Raw genomic sequence first — 24799 nt, forward strand, 5'->3', positions numbered from 1 at the left:
AAGACGAATTTTACGATGCGAGCTATGCTTTTGTGGACCATAAGTGACTTTCCTGCATATGGGATGTTGTCTGGATGGACTACACATGGGAGATTAGCTTGTCCATATTGTAATGGAACGACAGATGCGTTTCAACTGAAGAATGGTAGGAAGACAAGTTGGTTTGATTGTCATCGTCGATTTCTTCCCATTGGCCATCCTTACCGAAGAAACAAGAATTTGTTTAGGCACAAAAGGGTTGTGAGAGACACTCCTCCACCATATCTAACTGGAGAACAAATTGAAGCACAAATCGACTACTACGGAGCTAACGAAACAGTTCGTTGGGGTGGTAATTGGCATGTCCCTCGTAATATGCCTGATTCTTACGGTGTTCATCACAACTGGCACAAGAAGAGTATATTTTGGGAGTTGCCATATTGGAAGGATCTTCTTCTGCGCCACAACCTCGATGTGATGCATATAGAGAAGAATTTCTTTGAGAACATCATGAATACAATATTGAATGTCCCAGGGAAGACAAAAGACAACATAAAATCGAGGTTGGACTTGCCGGATATTTGCTCAAGAAGCGAGTTACATATTAAAAGCAATGGACAAGTTCCCGTTCCGATATTCAGACTGTCTTCAGAAAAAAAGTCGGTGTTGTTCAACTGGGTGGCATCAGAAGTGAAGTTCCCCGATGGGTATGTTTCAAATCTCTCTAGATGTGTTGAAAAGGGTCAAAAGTTCTCTGGGATGAAGAGTCATGATTGTCATGTCTTTATGCAACGACTACTGCCCTTTGCATTTGCGGAGCTACTTCCAACAAACGTACATGAAGCACTTGCAGGTTCGTAGTGTTTTATATCACAATAATTTTATAACGGTCTAGTTTGCAAAATAATATACGACTAACAATGTGTTTAATTGTTTTTGGAATATAAAAGGCATTGGAGCATTTTTCAGGGATCTGAGCACACGCACTCTTAAAGAAGAAGTTGTAGAACAGCTTCAGGAGAACATTCCCATCTTATTGTGCAACTTGGAGAAGATATTTCCTCCTGGATTTTTTGACGTCATGGAGCATCTAGCTGTCCACCTCCCATATGAAGCATTGCTTCGTGGACCTGTACATTACGGATGGATGTATCAGTATGAGCGAGCCATGAAATATTTGAAGGGAAAAGCAAAGAACCTCGCCAAAGTTGAAGGTTCTATAATTGCTGGAAGTTTGACGGAAGAAGTTTCTCACTTCACATCGTACTACTTTGCGTCAAAAGTACGTACCCGTAGAAGAGCTCCAAGAAGATATGATGATGGTGGAGTTGCGCCAACATATGCAGTTGCTGGTGTTCCAGACATCTTTAGCCAGATTGGACGACTCGGTGGGAAGTCTAAAGAGGTTTGGTGGTCGAGTGAACAAGACGCTCATAGTGCACACACCTATATTCTACTCAATTGCGAGGATCCATTGATGCGTTATTTTGAAAGGTAACATATATGGACACTTCAAAACACATATAATTAATTATATAATTGCAAGAGATTCATTCCTATGAAATGTGATTAATTTTACAGCCTATTTGTTTCTCAAGTCGAAGAAACATTTCCTGGTATATCCACAAGTGACGTAGACAAAAGGAAAGATCAGCACTTCATTAAGTGGTTGCGGAATCAGGTATTATAACTCAAACTATTTTTTCATACATGATTTGTATTTTAATGTTCTCTTTATTTTTGCAGGTTGATTATGACGACGATGCAGATTATCCTAAGTGGTTACACGAAGTAATTCAATCTCCACTTGTAAAGGTCACCACATCACAGATGTATTTCACACGAGGCTACACTTTTCACACATATGAGTATGGTAGACAGCGGGCGACCAGTAACTATGGAATATGTGTGAAAGGGGAAACAGATTTCTACGGGATCTTGACGGAGATTATTGAAGTCGAATTTCCAGGGATACTGAAGCTGAAATGCGTCATCTTCAAATGTGAATGGTTCGACCCCGTCGTCAACAGAGGTGTTCGGTCTAACAAATTTGGTGTAGTTGATGTCAACGGTGGACGTCGGTACAACAAATTCGAGCCTTTCATCTTAGCTTCACAAGCAGACCAAGTTAGCTTCCTTCCATACCCTCGGATGAGAGATTCGGGTATAAATTGGTTAGCAGTGATCAAAGTTACACCTCGAGGACGAATCATCAGTGGAGAAGAACCACCATTGCAAGAAGAACAGATAAATGAAGTCGAGGAACCTGAACAAGAAATTGATGACATCCTTCTCATTGATCCGCATAATCACGAATACGAAGATCTTACCGATGATGCCACAGACGAAGCTGTAGAAGACGAGTTTAATGAAAATGATGATATTTCTAGTGATGACGAGAATGTCGATGTATCCGATTGATGTATTTGATTTTGTGTAGTTTGTTTTATGAATAAGGTAATGTGAGAGTTTGTTTTATGAATAAGGTAATGTGGGAGTTTGTTTTATGAATAAGAAATTGTGGGAGTTTGTTTTATAAATAAGTAAATGTGGGAATTGTGGTTTGGAATGGAAATAAAGATGGGGTTTGGAATATATGAAGTAGAAGATAAGGAATATGGGGTTTTGGGGTTTGGGGTTTCGGATTTTAGGGATTTAAACGTACTGCTCGTTAATTCCTCGTAATTTGACGTCGAATGTACGACGTAATCCTCGTTTATTCCACGTAGGACAAATCGTCGTAAAGAACTCGTTAGCTTACGTGGAAATAACGACGAAAGTAAAAAAAATAAAGAAAGCGAAACCCGTTAATTCCACGTAGGACGGAATCGTCGTAAAGACCTCGAAAGGTAAATTGACGTAAATACCACGTAAAGTAAATGACGAAGGAGGCACTCGTTAATTCCACGTAGGATGATTTCGTCGTAAACACCTCGTAACAGAAATCGTCGTAAAAACCTCGTAGACTTAAAAACTAGAAAAAAAGGAAAAGAAGAGAGACACCAGATTTACATGTGGCAAGACTTCGAGCAATTATAATACTTAAGTCTCGCCCACATAAATTCTAATATCTTCTTCTCTTTCTTTTTTTCCAAATATTTCTAATTTGGTGAAAAGCGAGACTAGCTACTTCCTCATAGTATAAAAACTAGAAAAAAGAAAAAAAAGAAAGATACTGGAATTATATGTGGCGAGACTTAAGTCTCACCCACATAAATTCTAATATCTTCTTTTCTTCTTTTTTTTCAAATATTTCTAATTTGAAAAGTATTTTGGTGAGAAGTGTGATTTGAGATAGGGTGTGTTTTGTGAGTTTGTGTGTGGTTTGAGAAGGAAAGTTGTGGGTATTTATAGAAAATAAAGGCTCGCTAATTCCTCGTAACTGTTTAACTCGTTAATTCCACGTAACCCATTTCGTCGTAAAAATGTCGTAAACGAAAACGCGGGCCTTTGTATTTCGTCGCTATTTCGTCGTAAATGAAAACGCGGGCCTCTGTAATTCCTCGTAAGTTTACGAGGAAATTACGAGGACAAGTAATCTTATATATATCCTGAGCGAGCTCGCTCCGTCTTTCCTCTCCACTTCCTCTCCATTTCCTCCCTAATTCGTAGCAATGGTAAGTCTCTCTAATTCCTCTCTAGTTTGATTAGTTTAGGATAGATTAGGTGGTTAGTATAGGGAATTTAGATAGGTTTACGGATCTTATGTTATTTAGTGTTGATTAGGTGGATAATGTTGGGAAGTATATTGTTCACGAAAATTTAAAAATTAAATTTTTTTCTCAGGTTCGAAAAGGTAGACTTACTGCCCATTACAGAGAGATGTTCGGTGAGCCGGGTAGTCGTTTAGACCCGTCGTCTTCTTCAGCTCCCGGTTCTTCGGGTCAGGAGACTGTCCCCGAGACTCAGTACACTCAGAGAGTCATTGGATCTCCTTCTTCTAGTGCACCATCGGTTCCTCACGTGCCTCCCCAGATGGCTCCTCCTCCTGTGCCTCCTCGATGCCGGCACCTCCGATGCCCGCGGCCGAGATTCATCCCGATTTGATGGTGCCTCCGAGTGCTCCTTACTCGCAGTACACCGTAGAGGACATTCTCCGTCTGCCAGGCAGAGAAGGTTTACCAGTCATCGACCCCGACCGACCGGACGGAACTTTATGGTATGTTTCATTATTTTTTTATTCTTTTTAAATTCTTTTATAACTTTAAAAAATAATTTATATTTTAAATTTGTATTTTTCAGGTGGGGGATTGACGGATGTCTTGCATCGGACGTAACCGACACGATAAAAGGTTACTTCTCCATGCCACATCCGAACTGGAAAACGACGCCCCACTACGTCAGAAAGACGTGGTTCAAAATTTACGCTGTAAGTTCTATTAATTAAATATATATCTTTAAATTTTTTTATTATTTATATATATATTTTTTTCTGAAAAACTAATTATAAATTATTTTTTCCAACAGCAAAAATATAATTGGGCCTTGGGGATCACTGAGAGGGTGAGGAAGAAGTTTGTCGCGAAGGCGAAAGTTCGCTTGTTGGACACGGTCTCCAACTGGAAGGGTGACTGGATCGTGAAGGGGTATGAGCGTGGCAAACCCGCTGAGCTCACCACGGATGTCTGGGATGGCCTCATCCGATATTGGCGTCTTCCTGATTCCATTAGAATCGCCCAGTCTTGCTCTAACTCCCGTAACACAGTCGATGAGCACGGGAACGGGCCGATGCTTCACACTACGGGCCAAAAACCCCACGCCGGTGTCCGTTTGGAAATGGTAATTAAAAATTTAATTATATTAAATTTTTAGTATATTTTTATATATATTCTAATTAACAACTTTCTTAAATGTTTTTTTAGGCCAAAGAGACGGGAGAATTCCCGTCTCTTATGCAACTTTACGAGAGGACCCACAAGAACAAGGCGGGCCGATTTATAGATGGCAAGTCCGAGCAAATCTACAACGATTTGGCTGCTCGGGTTGAAGAACGCCAGACCCAGCTGACCCAACAGTCCACCGATGGATTACCCGTCACCTTATCCACACCTGAAGTGGATAAGCTTTACGAGGAGGTAAATTTTCTAAAATTTTAATTTTTTAAATATTCATTTAATTTAACTTTAAATTTTTACTAACAAAATTTATTTTTTGTTTTTAAGGTTGTCCCTAAAAAAAGGGACGGACGTTGGGGATTGGTTCCGTCAACGATGTTCCGAGAGCGACATCGTCTTATGTTCAGCGACGGGATGATGAAGTCTCTCAGCTGCGTAGGGAGTCCGAAGAGCTGCGTAGAGAGTCTACTCAGCTGCGATCTCGTATGGGTGGACTCGAGGGCTTCTTGGACGTTGTAGCGGCCACAAATCCGGAATGGGCGACTTTGTTGAGGAACATGCGACAACAAAATCCTATCCCAGGCCAGTCACCGACCGACGACTCACATGCCGAGGCGGATGTTCAGGCGAGGAGTGATGAATTCTACGAGGCGATTAACGACCACCCTTAGTTCTTTTTAATTTCGGTTCTTGTATTATGAATTCAAAACTTATTTATATATAAAATATTTTGGTTTTGATTTTTTTAGAATTTTAATTTTATTAATAATTTAAATAATTTAAATTATATTTATAATTATAATTTTTTATATTTCTATAAAATAATGAAACGAAGTAAATTCGTAGCTAATTTTGCGGCTTCTTTACGTGGAAGCTTAACGTGGTTTTTACGAGGAAACATTTACAAGAAAATAACGTGGAAATCTATCAAGGTTTTTACGTTTTCTTTACGTGGAAAGCTGTCAAGGTATTCACGTTTATTTTACGAGTATTTATTTACGTGGGTTTTACGAGGAAAGTTTTTCGTGGTATTTACGAGGAAACTTAGCGACGTCCTTACGTGGAATCTTTACGTGGTCTTTACGACGAAATATCCTCCTTCGCTTTTACGACGAAATTATTTCCTCGCTACCTTACGACGAAATAGCGAGGATATATGCGTTACGACAAACGTATAACGACGAAACGGGTTTCCTCGCTAATTCGTCGTAACACTGCTTTTACGACAAAGTAACGAGGAAAACTGCCCTCGTAAAACTTGTGTTTTCTTGTAGTGCCCAACCAATCAATCGAGCAATTACGTGCTCACAAAACTTGCAACTTTACATTAAAAACATTAAACAAACTAGCTTAACAAATATGATTAGAATTATTATGTTCTCTAGCTCCTAGTAGATTCGATCCCTAAGTACTACATCTGAACCTCTTATTTGAAAGAGTAATTCACTCCTTATGGTAATTTGAGTGATATCAAGTAACCCCATCGTCATAACCATCCTTTGCATTATCAATGGCTCTGGATTTTGGAGATTAGAAGATTGAGAGATTCGAGAATTAGAAAATTTAGGTTTTGCGGAAGAGGGGATGATTTAAATGTTTACAGATGTAAAACAACATCATTTCGTTAATGTTTAATCAGTTTTTAAAACGACAATGTTTAGCGAGTTAACAAACGTTTACAGGTTTAACAATTGATTTTTCTGGTTTCTTAAATGGCCTAGTCAACAAAAAATGAGAGTAAAAATTACCAATATTTGAAAGTTGGAATATTTTTTTGGTTCAAACATGAGTTCAAGGTTTTTTTAGCTTTAATTTGAAAGTTCAAGATTTTTAGGTTTTTTTTTCTAATAAAAAAGAAAGAAGAAATCGCAGAGAAGTTGAAAAACTGAGAGAATGAGAACATATTTTGAAGAAGAAAAGAAATCTGAGAAGACGAAAATATTTCAATGAAGAAAAAGAGATCTGAAATCTGAGAAGGAAAACAGATTTCGAAGAAGAAGAAGAACATATCTGAGAAGAAGAAACAAGAGATTCAAGAAGGAGAAGAGAAGAGAACATATTTCTAACGGGGAGCAAAAAATCAATGAAAATTCAAAGAAAATGTAGAAGAGATTTTGAGAGATTTGAAGAGGAAGAAGGAGAAGGAGAAGGAGAAGAGATTTGAGAAGAAAAAGAATAGAGAGAAGAAGAGAGATGCATAAGTTAAGAATTGTAATAGAGTGAAGAAGATTAAGTTTAAAGTATGAATGGTAGAGTTTGTAATTAGGTTGATGTTTTAAGGTTTTTGGTCTTTTGACAAATTTTCGAATGACTAGAATGTATAACAAAAGTTGGTTTATTACTAGAGTGTTGAACATCTTTTTAAAATGACTAGAATGTTTGGACACCCATAGTAAATGACTGTAAGGGTCTTTGCTTAATTTTTTTAAATTAAAATTATTTTTAAACATATAATCTACATCACTAATTAAAATTATACATCACCAACACAATAGAAACTAAACCGTCTCTTCTCTTGAGTTAACTAAATCGAAGTTTAAAAAAAAAACTAACTAAGAACATTGTTTTCTCGTCTCGAAGAAGGAACCGTCGAAGAAAAAAAAAACCATCTCTTCTCCCACTCTTCGTCATCGACATTGTCTGTGTTAACTTCCTCTTCGTCGAAGTAGCTCTCTGTCGACATTGTCTGTGTTAACTTCCTCTTCCGCGAGGATACTCTCACTCTTCGTCATCGACAGAATTCTGAACTCGTTTATAAGAAATCATCTTTGCCGCCATCTTCGCCGCATTCCTATCTACGAGTTCGTCTTTCCGGTAGGATATCGCGACGTTATATATTGTGTTTTGTTGAGTTTGTGGGTCAGTTATGTATTATATTTTATCTGATTTATATATGGTTACGAATGAGATATGGTTGTGTTGCGGCTGTGATTTTGTTTTGTTGGGGGTTTCGTTGCGTCTGAGTTAGGGTTTTGCTGCGGCTGAGTTATGGTTATGTTATGGCTGAGTTATATTTGTGTCGTGAATAACGTAATGTTATGTTATGCTTTTGTTACTCTTATGATGCGGCTGAGTTACTGTTTTGTTGGAGCTGATTTTATTGTTTGATTATATGATCAGATGGATGCTGCTGAAGTTAAATCAGGGGATTACCCACCAAAACTTTACCCTGAAGGGTCTTCTAACCTAGATGGTAAAGTGATTAATCACAATTTCCATCCAGGGCATTTCCCCCACGTTAGAGAAACAATAGGACTTGATGTGTGGGAAGAACTGGTGAACTCTCCCATTGGAGTAGTTGCTAGGCTAGCTGAACGCAAAAGCATGTGGTCTGGTAGGACCGTGCACTATCTACTGTGTAGACAGCTGCGAGTTATAAAGAAGGAGATATGGTGTCTCGTGGCTGATGAGGCTATCAGGTTTAGCTTGCTCGAGTTTGGTGAGATCACTGGGCTAAACACAGGTCCATTGCCAACAGAAAAATTTGATCCTAGTCAATACAACGAGTTTTGGGGGGAGTTGAAAGTGCCACTTGGGATGGGACCAAAGTTAGATGAACTGAAGGCAGCATTAGCGTTCTGTCCGCGTTGGAGTTTTGAAAAGCGCAAGTGGTTGGGGCTGCTACTTCTTCAAGCCATGGAAGTCTATTGTTTGCATCACAATTCAGGGATACCCTTTCAAAGTGCAATAAAGGTATTCTACGATGAAGCCATGAGGTCGTATCCATGGAGTCAGACTGCATACGAAGTTCTAATTGACTCTATTAAAACGTTGGCTCCAGATGGAGGTTCATACACAATAAGCGGCATGAAGGACGCATTATTGATTTGGGCTTATGAATCCGTCACATGCTTCGGTGAGAGTTTTGGGAGAGTGATCATTAACGAAGACGTTCCGCTTTTGCGATGGGGTGGAAAGTGTACACGTGCAAGCTTTGATAAGTTGTTGTCTTCCGAAATCGAAAAGCATGGCGAGGTAAGATTTAACGCTGAATTAATTTATTTGATGGCTGAGTTCGTACTTACTTAATGGCTGAGTTATGTATTAAATTACGGCTGAATTATGTTAATTGATGCCTGAGTTATGTGTTAAATGACGGCTGAATTATTTTAGTTGATGGCTGAGTTTTGTGTTAGTTTGGAGGCTGAGTTTTGTTATAACCTGGTGTTGCAGGTGCGTGTGAGGAGAATAGTTTTGAAGGACTCAATTGAAGAGATGTTTCCTATTTGGCCGGGTGAAGATGACACCCACAACTCGTTAGGTTGATAACAGACATACATTCAGGTAGATTTGTAAAAGGTTTGTGGGAAGTGCAGGGGAATGCAAAGGGGAAGGGGAAGGTGAAGGGGAAGGGGAATGAGAAGAAGAGAATGAAGGGTGGAGTTTTGTCAGAAGCTGAGCCACCCACTAAGAAGCAGAAGAAAGTTAAGACACAGAATGAGTCTGAAGCTGATGCAGCGGGAAATGAGTCTGAAGCTGATGCAGCGGGAAAGGGTTCTAGCGAGAAGGAAGGTAGCAAAGAGTTGGAGTTGGAGAACAAAACGACTCTAACGACCATTGTGAATACTCTGGATATTATTTCCAGAAAATTTGATCATGTTGACTCACGGTTGGAAGCTTACGAGTTAGACCGGAACATACCATTGATGGACCAAAAGACCATTGATGACAGGGTGAATGCTTTACTGGAGGAGCGTCTGAAAGATCTGGGGATTAGGAAAATTCCCGAAAACCATGATAACCCCTCTCCACCATTATCAAACCCCTCTCCACCATTATCGAAGGCATCACCGGTGGTTCGAACGCATCAGAAGTCTGTCAATAGTCCAGCGTTAGTAGATGCGGCTCCTCGACCGAAAAAGAATTTGGCCAAGGAGCTTGAAAAGGAATCAGGGGTGAAAAGGGATTTGGATGAGGAGTTTGGTAGTGTCGATAAAGATATTGATATGCGGCCTCTTGATTTCCTAGTAATTTCTCCTGCATAGGCTACTAAGGATGATAAGTCTACTAAGGATGATAAGGCTGCTAAGGATCCAGCCTATGGACGCGGCTGCAGGCGCACGCGTATTGTTAAGGGTGAGGAAGCCGATGAGAAGAAAAAAACAGCGCAGGCAGATGCTGCGTTTAAGAGGAAGGAGAAGGCTGAGGCTAAGAAAAAAGCTGCTGAGGAAAAGAAAAAAGAGGCTGAAGCTAAGAAAACAGTGGCCGCAGCTAAGAAAAAAGTGGCTGAGGCTAAGAAAAAAGTGGCTGAGCTAAAGAAGCAAAGCCAGGCTAGGTCAAAGTACAAAAAGGTGACTCCACCGCGTGACGGTGTAACAAGATGCAATGTACAACCTGATGTAGAGGATAGTTCATTGGCTGATATAACTGATGAAGTTGTTGTAGAACAGAACGAATTCGCGCCGGAGTCTGATGTCGAGAATTCTGAATTGGTTAGATCTGCCATAATTAAGGAATTCTGGGAGAAATATGTTCAGTTAACTTCAAAAGGGTTGTCAACGACGGCAGTTTCTTCATCATTTGATTTTCCGACGGTAGGACATGATGGAACGACGTGTATGAGGAAGAATGTTACTCCTTCATCAGCAATATATGACCCTCTAGCACCTGATTATCCGGCGCTATTGGAGAAACTTATGCAACACATCAAGGCAATTCCACCCAAACCACCAGCACCACCAGGTAAAAAAGAAGTACTAACAGCTGATCATGAAAGTGACTTCTACAGCATACTCATCCATGAGAGACCGTGGCCGGAGACTGAGTATGGATGGGTGTTTGATAATGTAAGTCTTTATAATGGCTGAGTTATATATTATTTTATTTTATTAAGGCTGTGTTATCTAATTTTTACGGCTGAGTTATATATTATTTTATTATATAACGCTGAGTTATATATTCTTTTATTATATAACGGCTGAGTTATATATTTGATTACGACTGACTTGTTCATATTATTTATGTAGCATATTGTGGCGTATATGAACGTCCTCATTAAAAGGTCCATGCGAGAGCCCACTCCATTTTGGTCCAAGCGGATTGCCTTCGTTGACGGTTGGTGGCAAAGTTCTTTGATTCACGATTACGGTCAGTTCAAGATGAAACCCACAATGTTCATGTTCAAAGGCAATGGTTATGAAGTTATGATAAATGGTAGGATTCCCAATCATTGTCGAACAAACTTGAGGTGGTATGATGATGTGGATCACTTGTACGGATATCTTCAAACCGGCAGAAATCACTGGGTTACGTATCACGTGGATCTGAAGAAGGAGAAGATTGATTGCTACGATCCAATCTTTGGTGAGGTAACACCCGAAATTCAGCAGAGAATTCTGAATTCATTTAAACCGCTGACGCACATGATTCCCGCTATGTTGAGTGTACATATTCCTGCCAATATCAGACCCATTAGCAGGAAGAAGTTCTCATTCAGAAGGAGGAGCAAAAAATACACTCCACAAAACACCCAGATTGGCGATTGTGGGGTGTATTCGTTGAAGTTTGTGGAGTGTCTAGCGCTTGGTGTAACGTTTGATGGGATAAACGATCAAAATATTCAAGGTTTACGGATGAAGATGGCAGCAGATATCCTCGCTGAAGGAGGAAATATTCAAATGTCTAGCGCTTGGTGTACTTAACTTTTGTTGTTGTTGTTTTATGATGAACTTATGTTGTTATTTTTTACTTGACTTATGTTGTTATTATAAAATTTGACTCAGTCTTAGCGTTTTTATAACCCTGCCGTGTCGTATATACGTAACTCAGCCTTACCCAAAACATACCCTATAATCGTAACATAGATATATAAAAAGATATGATAACTCAAGCATACCTCAAACATACCCATTAATCAAAAAAAAATGTTTATACTTTAAAATGTTAAATTGAAACTCCAATTATATATCTGAATTGAATATATAATCAACTGAATGTGTCTTCTTTATTGAATCTATACGAGTTTAGAATCAATCATGATCTTGAGGTATATGTTGTCTTACAATTACTCATAAACTTAACTGATACATATGAGATGTGAGCATAATTCAAAACTAATAAACTATTATTGTGTTATTTATCATGAATTTGTGTTTTTATAACTATTCTTGCACCATAAAATCCAAATCCCAAACTTAAACACCCCAAAAAGCAAACCGAAACCCTAAATAAGCAACCCTAAACCCTAAACCCATTTACTAAGTCAGCCGTAAATGTGGTATGTAACACAGCCGTAAAGTGTAACTTCATCCTGACGTTTGGCGGGAAAAAGATAACTGTTTCTTGGGAAATTTTAACTCGAGACGTTTGACGTTATGTACCTCTCTATATATTGTCTCCTCTCTTACAACTTTCTCTCTCTAAAAAAAAACTAAACAAAAACTCTCTATCCCCGTCAAAAGTTATGCCGATTGTTCCTGGTTATTTGACGATGTTAGAGAACAGTGTCAATGCGATACTAAGCTCTGCAAATCGTGAAAACCTCCCTCTTCTATACCCTGGTCCGGGTGAATTACTTGACACAACAAGTACTATCTGGTTCAAATTTTTAAGTGATCTCTCTCTCGTCATCCCGTCGATTCTTGCAGAATGCTTGGTTCATGATTGGCCGACATACCGCGCAATTCCGATCATTTTAAGGAACGCTGGTTTCTTCAACTCGCTGTAAGAAACACGTGGATTCGAAGGCATAATTTGACAGTTTGGACACATTTTAATCTTGTGGCCAGAACGATATTTCGTTGCCAGATGCACTATTTGAAGAGAACTTGGGCAATCGGAGGCGACAAGCCTCCGTGGATGTTAACAAGAGTCTGGTGTGATCTCTTCCACATATTTGAAGAGTTTGGTCCTGACAATTTTGGTTTCTGAAAGTGATGCCTTGTATGTATTTTAAATCTGCTAATTTCGGTTCCTGAATGTAAACATGTCGAATTCATATTTCTTGTATATTAAGTACTATAACCCAGTCATAATGTGTTTGTTTAATTCAGCCGTATTTATAATAACTCAGCCAAAACGTATAATGTAACTCAGTTGTGAATGTTAGTTTACAATAAACCCAGCCATAAGTGACCGAAACTCAGCCGTAAATAAATTAATCATAATTCAGCCATTGTAAAACGGAAAAACCCAGCTGTGAATGTTAATATAATAAATTTCTAATGTGACGTTTCCACTTGCTTGATTGGACTGAGTTGTCGATTAATTATGGCGCATGTGGAAAATATGGCTCAAACCTAATATCGAGGCTAATTATTAACACTCTCTGACGCATGTGTCGAGAGATTTACAATACCGACACATTTAAATATAATTTAATTATGGCGCGTGTGGAAACGATGCCGTTTCATCATGTCGTCTTTCTCACCCTAATTCCATGTAATTCCATTTCGTTTCTAATATTGTTTTGAGAATCTGCTAATTTCGGTTCCTGAATGTAAACATGTCGAATTCGTATTTCTTGTATATTAAGTCCTATAACCTAGTCATAATGTGTTTGTTTAATTCAGCCGTATCTTTATAATAACTCAGCCAAAACGTATAAGGTAACTCAGTTGTGAATTTTAGTTTACGATAAACCCAGCAATAAGTGACCGAAACTCAGCCGTAAATAAATTAATCATAATTTAGCCATTGTAAAACGGAAAACCCAGCTGTGAATGTTAATATAATACATTTCTAATGTAATGTGACGTTTCCACTTGCTTGATTGGACTGAGTTGTCGATTAATTATGGCGCCTGTGGAAAATACGGCTCAAACCTAATATCGAGGCTAATTATTAACACTCTGACGGGGTAGTCGAGGAATTTACAATATCGACACATTTAAATAATATTTTAATTATGGCGCGTGTGGAAACGATGCTGTTTCATCATGTCGTCTTTCTCACCCTAATTCCATGTTATTCTGTTTCGTTTCTGAAATTGTTTTGAGAATAAAAATGTCTTCTTTATCGGCCGTTTCAAGAAATTCTTACAGACGCCGTTCGAACGTGGAAAGAGAAACGCCGAAACAGTGTTGGTGTGGTGAACCCTGTTACATTTCTACATCTGGAACCTTTACAAATCCAGGAAGATTGTATTATTGCGGCGGAAAAGGATATAATAAGGTTCGTTTTGGTTTTTATTTCGCATGTTCTGTTACGTAGTACTTAGATCTGATTATATTGTGGAAACAGAGACATTTATTCAAATGGGCGGATGAGTGTTTGGTTGAAGAGGTTGATGATATTAAGTCACTGATAAGTGGCATGAACAAAGACATCTCGGAATTCAGAGTTAACGTTGCTCTGTTGCAGAAAGAGATTGAAGTAATGAAGACGGCGTCTGGGGGAAAAGGAGAAGAATGTATGAGTCAGGGTCGGTGTTTGAGGAATGTGTTTGTTTGTGGGGTTGGAATGTCGTTACTTTGCTACTACTACTACTTTGTCTAGTAATGTTTTGTAAGTCAGCCTACGATTAATATAACTCAGACTTAACGTATTATAGTAACTCAGCCGTTATGTATAAAGTAACTCAGTTGTTAAGTAACTCGGCCGTTATGTATAAAGTAACTCAGTTGTAAAGTGTAAAGTAACTCAGCCGTAAAGTGTAAAGAAACTCAGTTAACTCATCATTGTTTATACCACAACGAACATTATCACTCACCCACTTTCATTATTAATGGGACGTTTCCACTTGCTTGATTTGACTAAGTTGTCGATTAATGGTGGCGCGTGTTTAAAATATCGAGGCTAATTATTACTTTAACTCAGCCAACGATATGAGAATATCGATGCTAATTATTACTCCATCTGTTGGTTTGTAATTGACGTTTTACATGTCTGCACGTAAACTAAGAAATCTGAACGTTTTGCAACGCACGTAAATGAACCTATTTTTTTCAAGTGTTTAATACATAATAAATCATCCGTGATAAAACAGTAATGCAGCCGTAATTGAACAATAAATCAGCCAAAAGAAACAATAACCAAGCCTTCATTACATTCATTTGAACTTAAAAAAAAAATAGCACAGAACTTAAAATAATAAGGTACCAATAGATTACATTTTCACCACTTTCTTGTGTCCCTGATAACGCTTATCGGTTTAAAATCACAAAAAAACAAGCCAACCTCTTTGATCCACAAAAACAGCACTCACACATGTTGTCATCCTTAGTTGTATCAAGGTGCCACAAGCAGAGACATTGTCGCTACACATGTGTTGCACATTGGCATCTGTAGAACGACATAACAAACTTTGAAATGAACAGCGCCCTATTTTGGCGGAACTCGTCAGAATGCCACAAACCCCATCCCCATTTCACAGATCGCACTAGTTTCCCTATCCTCTGAACCCATTCTCTTGGAATACCGTGAAAATACTGTGCATCACACAAAAAGATTGCTTGAGTAATTGCGTGTGTATACACAGCACGCTTCATGAGAGTAATGCCTTCTTCGTGACGGCCGAATGTGAAGTAGAATTGTACACCCTTTATATAAAGTGTGCTTAAATTTCCCTCAGTGTAGCAAGATTTCAACAACTGCGAATGCATATTGAGTTCCCAGGGAACGGATAACACATCGTAAAAATAGTATACACCACGCCACTCTGCTAACGCTTTCATCGACTTGGACGATGCTTTGAGGCCATAGAGATCTTGGAAGGAGTTACGGGCCACACGTTCAACCACCAACGCCTGAATTTCTTCAGACAATTCAAGAAGAGGGAAATATTCCATTTAGATAGAGAGAGAAGTTGTGTAAAAAATAGAGAGATGAACATATACATCCGTTCGAGAAATGCCTTATTTATAAGAGAAGCCGGTTATTTACTTCGCGACGTTTGGAATTTTGGGCGTGAATTATGAGTGAAAACAAGAACCCAGCCGTAATTCAAATACATGAAAATCCCTAATCCAGCTGTAATATATAAGTGAAAACAAGAACCCAGCCGTAATTCAAATAAATGAAAATCTCTAATCCAGCTGAATATATATAAGTGAAAACAAAAACCCAGCCGTAATTCAAAAACATGAAAATCCATACAACACTTGCTTAAATCTGACAAGTTTTCGCATTATGGCCACTATGTCTACATCGAGAACATGTGTGTTCTTTCCTAGGACGTTTGTTTTGAAGTGCAACTTCTAAAGCATATTTCATCCTATTTTTCTTAGGTCTTCCTGGTTGTTGACGAATATACGGGGGCAAGCACGGTTGGTCTGCCACGATTTCTGCTTCGTCAGCCGGCATGATAGATTCAGCGTATGCGCTCACCAAATATTCACTGTTATAGTACGGACTGCACAGGGATATACGACAAACATTGTTGTACTCCGCAGCTGCGATTACGTGTACACATGGTAATTTCTCGCGTTCGAAACGCCGACATGTGCACTTTCGCTCTACCAAATTAACAACATTCAAAGACTCGCTAGAAGATCCATATTTAACTTCAGTGTGATGATCATCAATCCTTTGGACCGTCAATTCTCTGGCGGCAGTTACACGACCCTATTAATAAATATGAAACGACTGAGTTATTACATATTATGGCTGATTTAATAATTATAATGGCTGTCTTATGAATTTTATGAAACGGCTGACTTGAGAATTTTATGAAATGGCACTTATTTTTACTGTTACGACTGACTTACATGTAGTAGTTTCTCGACGCCACATGTAAGCGTCGTTGGCTGCGATCTGGCATCCTCTCTCCGTTCAGCAAACCATCTGGTCATCATAACCCGTATCGATTTTAATATTCGAACAATGTTTAGACCTCTTGCATGTGACAATGCTCTGTTCATTGATTCCGCTATGTTTGTAGTCATCAAATTGTACCTCTCGCCCGGCAAATGAACACGCGTCCACAGGCGGACATCAGCTCTTTGGAGGTAGCCGTGGAGTGCAGGATGAATCGCTTCAATCTCCTCGAAAATCGGTGTAAAGTGAGACATCCTAAAACATCTTGCCGCTTTCTTCACCAGACGGAATGCTTCTTTTCCTTTGTACCGTCCCAATATGTTCTTATATAAATGGTAGGTGCATATTCCCCGAGCAGCCAACGGATACACATTTCTAATTGCTTTTCCTATCGAGTTATGCCTGTCCGAGATTATCGCAAGACCCTCGTCGTCAGGAATCAGAAGTTTTAGTTGCGTAAAAAACCAATGCCACGAATCATCTTTTTTTGTGTCAACCATTGCGAAGGCTATTGGAAAAAATCTGGAAGTTACCGTCCTGAGCTAGTGCTGTGAGTAGCCTCCCTTTGTATTTACCATTGAGAAACGTACCGTCGACTACAACAACTTTGCGCATGAAAGGAAACCCACTAACGCTCGCACCAAAGACAAGAAACACATACATGAATCTTCCAAGCTCATCGATTTGAAGACGCGTAACTGTACACCGATTTGCCCTTCTTATCATGTATAAGTAAGAAGGCAAGCTTTCAAACCCACACTCAGGTGTTCCCTCATCGATTTCCCTTGCAAATTTCAACGTCCGGTGTGATTTCCAATAATCCATCTGTTCACATGAAAAAAACGATCCTCATTACTCAGCCACATCAAATAATTAAGACAGCCATAACGTACTGAATAACTCAACCCTATTTTACTATAACTCGGCCGCATCTAAATATATAGTAACCTAGCCGAATTGTATGATTATGTCAGCCTGTACATTTGACATTAATCAGCCGTGACGTTGAAAATAACTTAGCCACAACAAAGTAATTACCTTTATACCAAACTGCTTAGTGATAGCTATTCCGACGCCCGTAGGGCGAACGGCCGGACCAACGTCGCCGAGAAAGTTCTTGTACAACATACCTAAAATATCTGGTGTTGCTTGTCGAGATCGATTAGAACGCTCTGTGCAGGAACATGTATGCTTCGAATCGTAAATACGAACAAAAAACGCCTTGGATTCTTCTTGGGTAGAAGCACAAACTCTCCAGAAACATCCATCAACCCAACACTTAAAAACGTATGATGTCGGGGTTGATGTTTCTACATCAAAATCAAATTTATACCTCACTGTAAGAAGTTTCAGTCGTCTCTCCAAATCGTCTTTACTATCGTAACGTTGACCTACCGCAATGTCTATCGACGACATCTCCAAACTAAGAACCTCCAGATTCCCTTTAGATCTGCTCATCGAGAGGTTCTGATATCTCTTCTTGGGAGGTAGCGTTGGTGAATCTTCGTCATCTGTAGGAGACTCACCATATGAGCTGAAGTTATCATATTCAGATGACGCACCGTCTGAATCGTCGAACATATCAAATCGGCTTTCAAATTCATCATCTTCTTCGTTTTCTTTGCCTATTTCATCTTCTCCGACTACGTCATGTTTTTCTCCTTCGACATTACTAGAGCAGTCATTCTCATTATCCTCTTGTTCCTTCTCCAGACTGCAACCATCGTAACTCCCACTGTAATTTTCGTCTCTGGACTCAACTACTGAAGCTTCTGCTTCTACTTCTGAGCCAAAGCTCAACAATGTTTTACTCTTCTCGCTTGCTTTGTTCTCCGTAATCTCCACACAGAGACGTAGTCTTTCGATTTTCTTCAGGCTTAGAAAACCTTGCAATTGCCGAGTATTGGACATGTAAACTGGTGGAGTGTCGTGCGCCATCGTTTTTAATGCTTTATTCGAGAACATGTAGCTAAGCTGAATATGATCCTTCAAATCATTCAATCCGTAATCTTCGAGAACAGACTTTTCGAAATCTTCATGTGTTGTTTTCTCATCTAAATGAAGAAATTTACACCCTCTACTGTCGACGTTGAATACATATTTGTTTTTTTTAATCCACGTACCGGAAACAATAATTACCGGATCCATAACCAGCTGAGAAAGATGAAGACGATAGATAACTAAGATGAAGAAGAACATGAACAGTCTCATAAAGCAAGTTATAAATTTTGTTCATTAGTGATGACATGGCAAGGAGTTTGTTGACATGGCGGATTCCGAGTCTGTATCTTGGATTTTTCATAAAACTCAGCCAAAAAGTTAACATTACCTCAGTCTTTAAGTAACAATAACTCGGCTATTACGTATTTAATTAACCCAGTTATGCTCGAGTTTAATAACACTCTAACAAAATATCTCAGTTATTATGAAACTAAAACTCAGCCGTAATTAAAAGAAAACAACCCAGCCATAATGTAAAATATAAACCAGCCGTAATAATATCACAGCAAAAAACATAAAAAGAGAAATGATTCTGATAGAATACATCTTCACCACTTCCTTGTGTCCATAATCACGCTCATCGGTTCAAACTCACGGAAGAAGAGCCCCAACTCTTTGATCCAGAAACAGCGGTTACACATTTTGTCACCCTTACTGTTTTCAATGTACCACAAGACTCAATCTCGCTCCATAACAGGAACACACTGGCAACTATAGAACAAAGGAACAACGGTTGAAATGAACTTGTCCCTCTTTGCCATAAACTCGTCATTGTGCGACAAACCCCATGCCCATTTTAGAGATCGAACTAGTTTCCTGATCCTGTCAACTGATTCCCTTGTAAAACAAGCAAAATACTCCTCATCATCCCAATATATTTTTCTAGTCATTGCGTATGTATACACAGCACGCTCATATCATTCATCCGCTGCAAGCTTCATGAAAGGAAGTCCTTCTTCCTGAAGGTTAAATGTGAAGAAAAACTGTACACCCTTCATATAAAGTGTGCTTGGATTTCTCTCTGCGTAGCAAGTTTTAAACAACCCAGGAGGTATATTGAGTCTCATGGGAATGGATAACACATCGTAAAAATGGTTTACCCTGCTCCGCTCTGCTAACGCCTTCATCGTCTTGCACGATGCTCTTAGGCCATAAAGATTTGTGAAGGAGTTACCGGCCACACGTTCAACCACTAACGGCTGAATCTCTTCAGGCAATTCAAGTATCGGGAAATAATCCATTAATGTAACGTTCATATAACTAAGCAAAGATATTTCAAATAACTCAGCCATGTTGGTTAATATAACATCGATGTCTTCGTAGAGATCGAGACGGTAATACTTTATTATTTAACTCATAATATAACTCAACCATTAATATTAACATAACTCAGCCGTTAATATTTTGGGTTTTATCATGGCCCATCGAGATTTAGGTTTGATACTTTGGGACGGCTGAGTATGGAAAATACGGCTCAGAACTAATATCGAGGCTTTTATAACATCGAGCCGATACTTTAGTATTTAAAAACTGATTTAACATTCACGGTAATCCTTTTTTATAATATTAAACGCCTTATAATAATGGGACGTTTCGTCTTTCTTGATTTGACGGCTCAGAACTAATATCGACGCCATTTATAACATGGAGACGATAACCACGAGGAGTAAAAAAGTTAAATAAGGCAGACATTAATGATAACTCAGTCGTAATACGAAAACATTAAAATCCATACCTCAGCCGTTATACTAATCAAGAAAACACAATATAATCGTAACATGTTTATATAACTCAGTCGTAATGTAAAACATTAAAACCCAAAACCCAGCCGTAATACAAAATATTTAAACCCAATTCTTTTAATCGTCTCTCTTGCTCTGTCATTCCGATTCATTTCGTCATCCTTGTTCTCTGGAAACTGGTGGAGTGTCGTTCGTTGAATACATATCTGTTGTTGCGAATTCAATCTGTTGTTCTCAATTCATTCAATCTGTAATCATCGAGTACGGACTTTGCAAATTCTTCATGTCGGCGTTGAATACATATCTATTTTCTTAATCCAGTTACCATAAACAATAATTACCGGATCCATAAGATCTCGGAGAAAGATGAAGAATAAGATGAAGAAGATAGATATATAGATAGATGAAGAAGATGAAGAAAAAGATGAACAGACAGACAAACGTAGTTGTAAAGTAGTTCGTTAGCAATGACATGGCAAATCCGAGTTGATGACATGGCAGATGACATGGAAAATCGGTTAATCAGCCGACAAACAAATATATAACTCAGCCTACGTAAATCAGGTCTCATATACAATGTAAGTCAGCCGAACCATCGAAATATTTCAGTAATTAATCTTTTGATCCTTAATCAGCCGTAATAAAGATGAAAAACGATAAATCAGCCGTATCGTCACATAGATCAGCCATCAAACGAATGATTTTCTAGTAATTAATATTTCGCTAATAAGTAGCTGTAACCGAGCTGAGTTTACTGTTAATCCATCCTATTACGGCCGACTTATCATAAACTCAGCCGTAACAACATCACATTAGTCAGCCGTAAATTATATAACTCAGCCAGTCGGTATTCATTAACTCAGCCGGGAAAACATAACTCAGCCGTCTCTTAGTTACAACTCAGCCAAATTTCTAGAAAACAAACCGCTGATGTATAAGTCAGTCGTAACCTTTGTCTGTAAGTCAGCCTTTTTCTCATAAATCAGCCACATTTTTGTAATTCAGCCATACTTTCCGGCTGATTTATGTTCTTAAGTCAGCATTTTCCTCTTAACTCAGCCGCGTTTGTTTATTCAGCCGACATATAGATATAAATCAGCCGTATCGACGTATGTAGCGAATTACGGCTGGCTTAATGAAAACACGGAACATAATTTCTACGTGGCGCCGGGTTATTGCTTATGTGGCAGCGAAAAGTAATGGCATTCGTGTAAATATGTTTTTTTCTCATAACGTAAAAAAAGGGGCACGCTTGGTATTTAAAAAATGCCAGTAATAAAAAAAAAGATTTGTATGGTTCTTGTCAATTGTCCTAAAATTTTGTATATCTGAGTAAACTCCCTTAAAAATAAATAAAAATAAATAAAAATAAGAGAGAAGCATATGGAATTATTCTTTTTTTCCGGGGAGGACATCTGATCATTTCATTCATATATGTAGTGTAGATTTGAAATCATATTAATATTTCAGAAAAATATTTTGTTTAATATAAATAATACAGAATAAAATAAAATATTTTCTCTTGAACATACTATATAATTTTAAGAAATATATATATATATGTTTTTAAACATGTTTTGGCGTATGTGAAAAAAATTAGATGTATATTTCAACATGTAACATATATATAAATGTTGTGTTGAAAAAAATGTAATGCAAAAAGAGGTGAAAAATTTATTAACAAAATATAAAACACAAAAAAAAAAGAGAGAGGCGAGATGAGAGCTTAGGACACCCCTTCCCAAGCCATTTCTCCAAATCAAAAGGATATTTCTTTCAAAACCTAAGATAACCATTAGTGGTAAATACCCTCTCATAAGTATTTAACATATATAATAATATTATCAATTATTATTAGAAATAAAATTTAAAATAAAATAAAAAAGAAATAAACCAACAGAAAGTAGATACGTTTGGATTTGAGTCTTTCTAACAGTAGAAAAAGTTTCTCCAGCAAGATACTATCTCATTCATTGTCACCCTCTTTCTATTTTTTCATTTAATTTCAATACTAAAATATAACACATCCTAAACTTAATTTTTTTTTTTTTTGACATCCTAAATATAACACATCCTAAACTTAATTAAAAACAAAATTCTTGGTTGTAGAATGCTATTCCTTTTTTTTTGAACAACCAAATTTGATTAGAACGAAAGTAGTTTAGTAAAAGTAGGAGAGTAGATATGCAAGTCTACCTTCCTAGTGGAATCGGCCAAACTGTTATGCTCTCTAGGAATAAAAGAAATCATGCACAAAGTAAGGTAAGATGATAAAAATTTAATATACATGAGAACTCCGTAAAGGTCCACCGGATAGATCTTAAAATTTATAGCTCTAATGAGCTCCTGTGAGTCAGATTGAAACTATTCTTTTGGTAGACGAGATTGATGAGCTAGCTCTAGATTCTCTCGTAGTTCCAGAGCCTCTGCCATGAGCGGGGAAGAGATCTCCTTGTACCATAACTTGTACTTAGGAGAGAAGGTTGGTCGTTGTTCAGGACCCAACGAAGACCCGCCGTGAGTTAGTTGGGTGACCAGGAGGCGTCGGTGTTACAGATGCTGGTGTTGCTCGGTAGCGGCGTGAGAGGGACCGGATGTTGCATCGGCCGACTTCATTCTAAGAGCATCTCTATCCCCACTCCATAATTTACTGCAAAATGGAGTGAAAAATGGAATAGTGAAGAAACAAAAAAGTGATTACTCCATAAATGGAGAGATTTTTTATTTTTTGTTCGTACTCCATTTTCCACACTATTTTTGGAGTACAATATGGAGTGGGGATGGAGATGCCCTTATTGAAGATAAGGTTTTGCACATAACATTTGCAGTTAGGGTTGCCCTGCTCTCAAAGATTATGAGCTTGCCAAATAAACCAACAAACCAGTGATATAATGAAATTCCTCTATTTGGTAAACAGCCAAATATATAATCAAAGTTGGCAAACATGTGGATAGTTTTCGAAAAACAGTTTGAAATACCATAAATTTGCTACCACTTTTCAAAAACACACTCAACTAAAAAATAATAATATTCAGCTTTAGGGTTTAATAATGACTGTTTAAGGTTTAGTATTAAAGGGTGAAGTTGGATTTATAAATTTTTAAAATGATTTAAAAGAATTACTTTTTATCACAAACTTTAGGTATTTATGAAAATGACTATCATTTAAGATAAATTTGAAAAGTGAAATCAAATTTGTGGTTAAATTGAAATTATCCCATAGTTTTGAAAATAAGTAATGCATCTTGTTGAAATGTTTTTTCAAATACATTTTTCACAATTTTATGTAAAATATTGTATTATCAAATTAAATAACATGATGTTTTAAAAGAATATACCCAAAATATTTTCTACTAAAAATATATGTACAGTTAATAAACTATCGTATAAACGAAAATGTGATATTCAGATTTAAATATATAAATAAAGGTATTAATCTATTTTCTATATATTAGTATGTCAATCAAGGTTATTTTGAAAAGTTGGTGACAAATTGTTTTCCGACCACACATTTATTTATTTTAAACTAAGTACTCTTTAGTTGGTGACAATCCATGTCGTTTCAATATTTTATTCCCCAATATAATATTAGATATGGTTAACATATTCAAAATATGTTATCCTCGTTCGCTCCCACTTCGATTTTTATTCGAAATGCTCTAATATTGAAATGTGGGGGATTACGTGATCTAGTCGATTGATGTTTCATCGTTGGAAGGGTTGTTTTCCTAGGCAAACATACTTCTGCACGTCAGTAAAATTCGAAGAAATTTGGAAGCTTATTCCATGGTATATTATTTATATGTTTACTTAAATCATTTCTTTCTCTTAATATATTTTTAACTTCCTTCTGTTCAATGTTGTAAAATGATTATTTACAGGAAATTGTATGAAATATCATAAGTTGGCTACCAATTTTTTTTAAATATGCTCACACTAAAAAATACACTAGCATTTGGGTGTACGATCTAATGATTATTATTTAGAATTTAGTATTAGGAGATTAAGTTGTGTTTTAAACTTCTATAATTTTTTTAATTAATTATTTAGAAATATTTATAAATGATTTAAAATGCTTATTTTAGATTTTTTACAATAAATTTAAAGTATTTATGAAAAAATTATCATTTAAAGGTGCATTTGAAAAGTGATATCAAATTTGTTGTAAACTGAAAGTTTCCCCACCCCCACCCTCATTATTAAATATTCTTATTGATGTAAAATATATACAGAATCACTTTAATGTTATCAACTAAGTATTTATCGCTAGCCTTTTTACAAGTCTTTCAAGCTCATTTAAATAGCATATTAAAAAAATTATATCAATCTTATTAAAAGAAAAAGAGTCCTAAAAATCTACTTACAAAAGTTTGTTGGACCTATTCATTAGAAAATTAAATATATATACAAAATTTGTTATTAGGTTTCCCTTATTATTTGCTAAGCGTTCCAACGATTAGTTCCTATATATATACATTTCATCATTTATTATCTTTACATATATTTTATTATTTGCTAAGCCCTCCGACGATTAGTTCCTATATAAAT

At 37.4% G+C, this 24799-nt stretch overlaps 3 protein-coding genes across 4 annotated transcripts in view; 1 reads left to right on the forward strand and 2 right to left on the reverse strand.

Moving 5' to 3' along the window:
• LOC117132036 overlaps window positions 1-18772 on the reverse strand; it is a 38192-nt gene extending 19420 nt beyond the window's left edge. For both annotated transcript variants that reach the window (XM_033285389.1, XM_033285388.1), the window contains exons 1-2: window positions 6097-18772; window positions 1343-1344 (exon numbers count right to left, since the gene is read on the reverse strand). In XM_033285389.1, the coding sequence (XP_033141280.1) occupies window positions 17502-18719 (1218 nt within the window). In that variant the 5' untranslated portion in view covers window positions 18720-18772 and the 3' untranslated portion in view covers window positions 1343-1344; window positions 6097-17501. The remainder of the gene's footprint in view (window positions 1-1342; window positions 1345-6096) is intronic.
• LOC103848585 lies at window positions 7935-14249 on the forward strand. The gene is made up of 6 exons (XM_033285248.1): window positions 7935-8789; window positions 8928-8987; window positions 9131-9709; window positions 9800-10600; window positions 10781-11122; window positions 13995-14249. The coding sequence occupies exons 1-6, from the start codon at window positions 7935-7937 to the stop codon at window positions 14247-14249; spliced, it is 2892 nt and encodes a 963-aa protein (XP_033141139.1).
• LOC103848586 lies at window positions 15858-17333 on the reverse strand. Its single transcript, XM_033285249.1, has 4 exons — window positions 17042-17333; window positions 16647-16989; window positions 16460-16535; window positions 15858-16316 (listed from the first exon to the last, which is right to left on the reverse strand). Exons 1-4 carry the CDS (start codon window positions 17331-17333, stop codon window positions 15858-15860), a joined length of 1170 nt encoding a protein of 389 aa, XP_033141140.1.
• Window positions 18773-24799: the final 6027 nt, after the last annotated feature.

Source organism: Brassica rapa, chromosome A02, assembly GCF_000309985.2.
Source record: "Brassica rapa cultivar Chiifu-401-42 chromosome A02, CAAS_Brap_v3.01, whole genome shotgun sequence".
Lineage (NCBI taxonomy): Eukaryota > Viridiplantae > Streptophyta > Magnoliopsida > Brassicales > Brassicaceae > Brassica > Brassica rapa.